The 8,439-nt window shown below is 44.4% G+C and overlaps 1 protein-coding gene across 1 annotated transcript in view; it reads right to left on the reverse strand.

Annotated features, from left to right (window-relative positions):
- The window catches only part of LOC139640763 (inaD-like protein), a gene marked incomplete at its 5' end in the record, with an annotated part of 18,793 nt that extends 11,725 nt beyond the window's left edge, over nt 1–7,068 (reverse strand). Inside the window, 7 exons of the mRNA XM_071514942.1 lie at nt 1,825–1,935; nt 2,560–2,737; nt 4,287–4,358; nt 4,498–4,578; nt 6,459–6,522; nt 6,748–6,877; nt 7,004–7,068. Coding sequence (XP_071371043.1) covers nt 1,825–1,935; nt 2,560–2,737; nt 4,287–4,358; nt 4,498–4,578; nt 6,459–6,522; nt 6,748–6,877; nt 7,004–7,068 — 701 coding nt within the window. The remainder of the gene's footprint in view (nt 1–1,824; nt 1,936–2,559; nt 2,738–4,286; nt 4,359–4,497; nt 4,579–6,458; nt 6,523–6,747; nt 6,878–7,003) is intronic.
- Between the last annotated feature and the right edge of the window lie 1,371 nt (nt 7,069–8,439).

The raw sequence follows: 8,439 nt of genomic DNA on the forward strand, positions 1-8,439 counted from the left end.
ACAGGTTGGTGAACAGATTCAACATCAGATCCTGCTGGAAGACAATAAAGCAGCAACTGGTCTGTCCTCATTTTGCATTTCTATTCTTGGTTTACACTAAAATTAGTATTTCAGGGTTCCCACACATTGTCATGGATAATATTTAAAAACTTTTCCATGACTTTTCAAGAATCCATAATAGAATGTCCATGTGAGGCGGTGACTCTGAATCAATACCAGAAATTATTACTACACTGGACAAATAGGACACACCTCTTTATATTGGATTTTAGTGCTTTAGAGTCACTGCATCACATTACATGGACGCTATTGAAAAAATGAATTTTCCATACAAATATTAATATAAAATCACTAAAATCCAATATCCAATATGTGTGTCCGATGTGGCCTGTAGTAATAATTTCTGGTACTGATTTGGAGTCACTGGGTCACATTAGATGGAAGCTATTGAAAAAAATTTCATTATTTTTTATGAAAATATTTATGTAAAATAAATAAATTATACATTAGCAATCAAAATAAGTGTGCTACATCAATTTAGTATTTTTTTTTTTTATCATAATTTTAACTAATATTGTCAAGTCAGCATGAAGGTATTGAATGATTGTTTATAATGATTGTTTTTGTGTCAATTAAACAGTAATTTATTGCTGGTCCCTAAGTCAGCCTCCAGTGGTTAAGCGTGAGGTTCTGGAGGAGCCGACCTCCTGCTGCACTGATCCTGAGTCAGAAGCTGCTGTCCAGAGCGACTGTCTGTCCAACATCCAACTTCAGACTAACTTCACCGCGCTGCACAGAGCGCTGAACATGAAGTGAAGAAACACACGAGACAGGAAACAAAACGTCGCCACGCCTCGACACATCAGACGTTATGTCAACAGCTACAGAAAATACATTTGCCGTTATGTTACATGACGTGGAAGGTTATCCACGAAAGATTACTGTAACAATTAATTTCATTACACACAACAAAATTCCATGACTTTTCCAGGCCTGGAAAACAAGATTTTGAAATTCCATGACTTTTCTAGGTTTTCCATGACCGTGGGAAGCCTGGTATTTAAAATAAAAGTAGACCCGGTCTCCCAAACAGGAACTATCTCTCCTAAATGGTATCCCTCCGCTGTGTTCTCTTCTATCAATAAAAAAGCTGTTTGGTGAGATTCTGTTCTGAAGTGTTGGACCAACAGTCAGCTGGAACTCACAGCTGCAGGATCTGATGCTGAATCTGTTCTCCATCTGTTCAATGCCAGTTTCCATTCAAATGAATGGGAAGAAAAAATCTGAATACTACAAACTGGTCCAGCTGCATCTGATCTTAGTGAATAGATTATATTCTGCTTTTCAGATAAATAACTCCATGTTGAAACTAAGTGGAATATTTCTTTAAAGAGGATTTCTGCTGTATTTGATAAATACAGAGAGAGACAGGAGAGAAGAGGAGAGACGTCACTCTGTCTCTCTTCTTACCGGAGACGTCGTCCTCTTTGTCTTGTGTTTGCTGTAGCTTGGTGCTGTTAACGACACAGGCTGAGACACACACACACACACACACACACACACACACACACACACACACACACAGGCAGACACACACACACACAGGCAGACACACAGGCAAAGAGACTGTGAAACTTGTGAAACAATCTGTGTGTGTTCACTGTGTGTCTGTACTCAGTGTATGTATTCTGTGCATATCTACAGTACATGTATTCTGTGGGTGCGTGTGTGTTCAGTGTGTGTGTGTGTGTGTGTGTGTGTGTGTGTGTGTGAGCATTCAGTGTGTGTGTGTGTGTGTGTGTGTGTGTGTGTGTGTGTGTGTACCCGCGGTGTGGCAGACAGGCTCTGGACGATGAAGACGACCGGACTGGGAGCTGACTTGATGGCGCTGACCGCCTCATCATGACTGGCAGCCTGCAGGTCTACACCTGACACCTACACACACACACACACACACACACACACACACACACGCAGGGAGACATTAAGATACACATATACAGCCAAACCTGTAGCATAGCTGTAACATTGGCTTTACACTGGCTGACAGTGGACTGACACTCAATACTCCTGACCCCAACAGTTCAGTTCTTCATTCTAAAGAGCCCATGACATGGCACTTGATTTGTTCTATTTCCCGTTGAAACAGGATGTTGGGGGCGGGGCTTACCGCAGTGAGCGATCATTCAAAAGTGTAAACCAATGGGAGATCGGTTAGGGAGAGAAAGGCAGTTATGATCCTTTCCTGAGCAAAGCTTCCTGTTCTTCTGCCTCGCTGACATGTTGACGCTCAGAACAAACCAACACACACATCTATCACCCATAATTCTGTCTGTGTTCTGATGGATCAGTGCAGCCGCCTGAGGCAGCGTTCATGTTGGTACTTAGTCAGTCTAAACTGCCTTGTCAGCATTCTGCATGCTGGATCACAAAGAGGAAAGCATTTCCCGATAAGATAATCATTCTGTCGTATCATTTAAGACCCAAACCGACCAAATGCAGGCTAAGCGGACCACTAAAAATCAATAGATCAATCGATGGCGTTAGACCCGGCCCCACCTCCAGGATCTTGTCCCCGGTCTTCAGGCAGCAGGTTCTGGCAGCAGGACTGTCTGGTAGAACCTGTTTGATGAAGATTCCCTTCAGTTCCTCTCCGTTCCTCAGGCGCTTGATGATGTGCCGGCCGCCCACGATGCTCAGACCCAGAGACTGACCCTGCTCCGGCCACACCTCCACCCTGAGGGAAGAGAGACACTGATTACCCCCCACACCTCCACCCTGAGGGAAGAGAGACACTGATTACCCCCCACACCTCCACCCCGAGGGAAGAGAGACACTGATTACCCCCCATACCTCCACCCTGAGGGAAGAGAGACACTGATTACCCCCCATACCTCCACCCTGAGGGAAGAGAGACACTGATTACCCCCCATACCTCCACCCTGAGGGAAGAGAGACACTGATTACCCCCCCATACCTCCGCCCTGAGGGAACAACGACACTGATTACCCCCCACACCTCCACCCTGAGGAAAGAGAGACACTGATTACCCCCCATACCTCCACCCCGAGGGCAGAGAGACACTGATTACCCCCCATACCTCCACCCCGAGGGCAGAGAGACACTGATTACCCCTCAGGATGGAGGTATTTAATATGTTTCTATTTCCTTTTCTGGACATCTTACTCCCTGGATGACTGAAATAAATCTGCAGACAGACTTTATAGTGACAGATCTGTTCAGCAGAGGAAGATTCAGGATTTCAGTTCTACATTTCAGTTTTATGTTGATGTCCTGAGTAAAGCCACTGCAGGTTGCGTTTTATGTTGCATTTTACGTTGATGTTGGCCAACGTAGCTTACAGTGCAGGGATATGTTATAATAACAAAGTGGAGTATTTACTTTTGACTTTCAGTTATACTGGACATTAATTTTCAGTGAATTCAGGCAAACTAAAGATTTTTTAAATAAATACATTGAGTAAATTGGAATTTATATTGTATTTCCTCTCCCCAGTGCAGCATATATACTGTATATACATATATACACTGAACCATATATACTGTATATACGTATATACACTGAACCATATATACTGAATATACGTATATACACTGAACCATATATACTGTATATACTGAACCATATATACTGTATATACTGAACCATATATACTGTATATACTGAACCATATATACTGTATATATGTATATACACTGAACCATATATACTGTATACACTGAACCATTTATACTGTATATACGTATATACACTGAACCATATATACTGTATATACTGAACCAAACTAAAACTGTAATATGAACCGAACGTGAGTTTTCTTTACATCCCCAGCAGGCGGGGGGGCAGATATGTAGACAGATGTGTTAATGAAAATGGAAATGTAATGCAAAACAGACTAATGATAAAATAAAACAAAACTACAATACTTAACTAACACCAAGAATAACGAGTCATGAGGTGTAGATACACACACACACACACACACACACACACACACACACACACACACACACACACACACACACACACACACACACACACACACCAACAGGCAGGTAACCCGGGTCATTAGTCACACTCTACTGCCTCATTGACTATCAGCTTAACTCTGTTCAGTGTCAACTGGAGCAGACTGACGTTCACTGTGTGTGTGTGTGTGTGTGTGAGTGTGTGTGTGTGTGTGTGTGTGTGTGTGTGTGTCTGTGTGTGTGTCTGTGTGTGTGTGAGTGTGTGTGTGTGTGTGTGTGTGTGTGTGTGTGTGTTACCTGCGGGGGGGTCCCCAATGGCTGAAGGCGGGGGTTTCCTCTCCCTCACCCTCCTCTCTTTCAGGAAGATCACTGAGAAAACACACACACACACACACACACACACACACACACACACACACACACACACACGATGATAATAGTAAAAGCTTCAGTTTTCTGAGGTTGACTCTCTCATTGGCCGGTGGTGAATCAGGTGTTTGCCTCCTACCTGTGGCCTCCTCTGATTGGTGGAGCGGCTCCTCCCTGGCTCCTCCTCTTCCTCCTCTCTGTGTCAGTCACCCGCACCGACCTGCAAAAACAGCCAAAATATCACCGCTTGATGTTTTCACCAGTCTGACATTTCTAAATCACACAAGATGTTTTACTGTTTTATCTGCAATCTGTTTCATTTTTAATACGTTTAAGTATTTTAATAAGTTTAAGTGTCGTAACATAAACTGACAGTACAAACAGCCTGTACACATCCTCTGTGTCAGTGGTTCTCCACCTTTTTGGCTTGTGACCCCTTAAAAGGAAGTGATGTCACAAGCTTCACCAGAGAAGGATTTTCCCTTTTGTTTGTTTCATTTGATTCATTATCAGGTCGAGAGGCTGAAAAATATCCAGTATTTCACAAGAAAAAAAATCAAAAATTACAGGAAATTCAGACAAAATAAACATGATAATAAATTTGTATAGTAGAAATATTATTTTTCCCTATCCCATAAATCATCTTGTGACCACCCAAAATTATCTCCCGACCCCCTGGGGCGTCCCCACCCCCAGGTTGAGAACCACTGCTCCATATAACACAGCATTAGATTTTGACTGACATGTTAAAGCCAGCAGGGGGCAGCAGAGGACTGCTGAAGAGACAGGGGCAGAAGGAGGAGACAGAGAGGAGGAGACAGAGAGGAGGAGACAGGGAGGAGGAGACAGAGGAGGAGACAGAGAGGAGGAGACAGAGAGGAGGAGACAGAGAGAAGGAGACAGAAGAGGAGACAGAGAGGAGGAGACAGAGGAGGAGGAGACAGAGAGGAGGAGACAGGAGGAGACAGAGAGAAGGAGACAGAGGAGGAGACAGAGAGGAGGAGACAGAGGCGGAGACAGAGAGGAGGAGACAGAGGAGGAGACAGAGGAGGAGATAGAGAGGAGGAGACAGTGGAGGAGACAGAGAGGAGGAGACAGAGAGAAGGAAACAGAGGAGGAGGAGACAGAGAGGAGGAGACAGAGAGGAGGAGACAGAGGAGGAGACAGAGAGGAGGAGAAAGACAGGAGGAGACAGAGAGAAGGAGACAGAGGAGGAGGAGACAGAGGAGGAGACAGAGAGGAGGAGACAGAGGAGGAGACAGAGGAGGAGGAGACAGAGGAGGAGACAGAGAGGAGGAGACAGAGGAGGAGACAGAGAGGAGGAGAAAGACAGGAGGAGACAGAGGAGGAGACAGAGAGGAGGAGACAGAGAGGAGGAGACAGAGAGGAGGAGACAGAGAGGAGGAGACAGAGAGGAGGAGAAAGACAGGAGGAGACAGAGAGGAGGAGACAGAGAGGAGGAGACAGAGAGAAGGAGACAGGAGGAGGAGGAGGAGACAGAGAGGAGGAGATGGAGAGGAGGAGACAGACAGGAGAAGACAGAGAGGAGGAGACAGAGAGAGGGAGACAGAGAGGAGGAGACAGACAGGAGGAGACAGACAGGAGGAGACAGAGAGGAGACAGGGAGGAGGAGACAGAGGAGGAGACAGAGAGAAGGAGACAGAGAGGAGGAGACAGAGAGAAGGAGACAGACAGGAGGAGACAGGGAGGAGGAGACAGAGAGGAGGAGACAGAGAGTAAGAGACAGGGAGGAGGAGACAGAGGAGGAGACAGAGGAGAAGACAGAGAGGAGGAGAGAGAGAGAAGGAGACAGAGAGGAGGAGACTGAGAGGAGACAGGGAGGAGACAGAGGAGGAGACCGTGAGGAGGAGGAGACAGAGAGGAGGAGACAAAGAGGAGACAGGGAGGAGGAGACAGGGAGGAGGAGACAGAGAGGAGGAGACAGAGGAGGAGACAGAGAGGAGGAGACAAAGAGGAGACAGGGAGGAGGAGACAGAGAGGAGGAGATAGAGAGGTGGAGACAGAGAGGAGACAGGGAGGAGGAGACAGAGAGGAGGAGAAAGAGAAGGAGGTGCAGGAGGAGCAGCAGTAGATACTGACTCGGTGTCTGTGTCTGTCAGGGTGAGCTCTGAGTCCGCCTCACTGTCTCTGGAGCCTGGAATACCTGGAACACACACACACACACACACACACACACACACACACACACACACACACACACACACACACACACACACACACACACACACACACACACACACACACACACACACACACACACACACACACACACACACACACACACACACACACACAATAAGTTAAGAAAGTCATGCCTACAGTCAAGCACATACACATCATACAGATGTACACACACACACTCTCTCACCCAGAGCCAGCAGCTGTCCAAAGGAGATCGCATCTTCATCCTCCAGTGTGAGGATTCCTTCCTCCTCTACCTCTCTGACCTCCTCTTCCTCTTCCTCTTCAAACTCCTCCTCCTCCTCTCCTCTCCCAGTCTAAAAGGAGAAACCAGTCAGTTCCAGTTTCAGGAAATCATTCATATTCATTCCCAACTCACATCTCACATTTCCACTGAGATCAACAGGGGAAGAAGCTTCAGTTCCTGGATCAAAGCAACCGACAGTAAGGAGGTCAAAGGTCATATTCCTGTACTGCTTGAAGCTGTCCTCCTTATGAAACCCGAATCCTGACGCGACAAGAGGTGAGACCAAGTCAACTTCACTCGAGTCCCAAGTCAGTCTCAAGTCTCGAGGCTCAAGTCCAAGTCAAGTCCATGTCATTAATGTCAAGTCTCAAGTCTAAATGTAGAACAGCAAGTCAAGTCAGAACAAATCAAGAGTCCAGTATCAATTTAATATCTTAAAGAAAACTAAATATCTAGGACTTTTCAATGCAATATGGTTTTAATAGGATAAAAACTTGGTAAGAGCATCATGAGTTTGATTTCTATAATCAGTTTCAACTTCAATAAATTCAATCATTCCATACAAATTCAGAAAACAGAATTTAAATTCAGTCGTCCGCTGGAACAAATCTCATCACTTTCAATCTGAGTCATTTACACAAACACAAGATCTCAAGTCAAGACTTTAGAAACCTTTTCAAGTCATCAGAGTACAAGTCAGAGTCAAGTCCCAAGACACCAGAACCCAAGTCAAGTCAAGTCTCAAGTCTTCTCTTCATGCAGCAAGTCAAGTCTCAAGCAGGTAAAACTGTGACTCGAGTCCAAGTCATGTGACACTGACACTAACGGAGGAGCGATGCATTGTGGGCCGACTCCTAAACACTGTGGATTTCCTCTCCCCCAGCAGTGAGACAGCTTTCTCCTTTTATTGGTTTTTAAGTTTTACTGCTCACTGTGCCAGAGACTCAAACTGCTGCTTTATAGTCAAGACCTGATTCACTCCACACCATGCCAAGTCATAAAATATGCAAAAACATGTTTTTATTGGACGAGGAAGGGAAAGAGTGTTGTTATTGTTAACCTGCTCAGTGAACCTGACTTCACTTACAGGACAATAAAGTTTGAATTGAAGTGAAGTGAACTGAAGAGAACAAATGTTTCAGCCTCCTCCATCAGTCTCAGTCTGTTGCTCTTTTAAAAAAAAACACATCATGATTCATCAAATACAAACTCATAAAACCTTCAGACATCTGGAAGACATTTTTACACCCAACTGTAAAGTTTAGCTAATTTTTCAAATGTCATAAAAATATTAAATGTGAATTAAAGTAGATGTTGCCATCAGCTGGATTCAAAAATAAATCAGCTTCCTGAACATCAACTGTTGATTAGTATAGAGTAGTATTGATTAGTATTGATTAGTATTGGCCAAGTTGTTACTGGTCCTTCATGTCAGCTCTTGTTGGTGGTATTTAATGTTTGGGATTTTTTTGCGATCAATGATTTTCTGAGAAAAAGATTACAGGACAGCTGAACCAATGAGAATAAGGATGACATATGAAAACCCTAATAATAATAATAATAATAATGATAATAATGATAATAATAATAATAGTAACACTTTACAATAAGGGTCACTAAGTTAAGGGTTAG

This window comes from Centroberyx affinis, unplaced genomic scaffold, assembly GCF_046629955.1.
Source record: "Centroberyx affinis isolate AG114_WGS23_722 - 3 ecotype Tasmania unplaced genomic scaffold, CSIRO-AGI_Caff_v1 ptg010522l_1, whole genome shotgun sequence".
NCBI lineage: Eukaryota > Metazoa > Chordata > Actinopteri > Beryciformes > Berycidae > Centroberyx > Centroberyx affinis.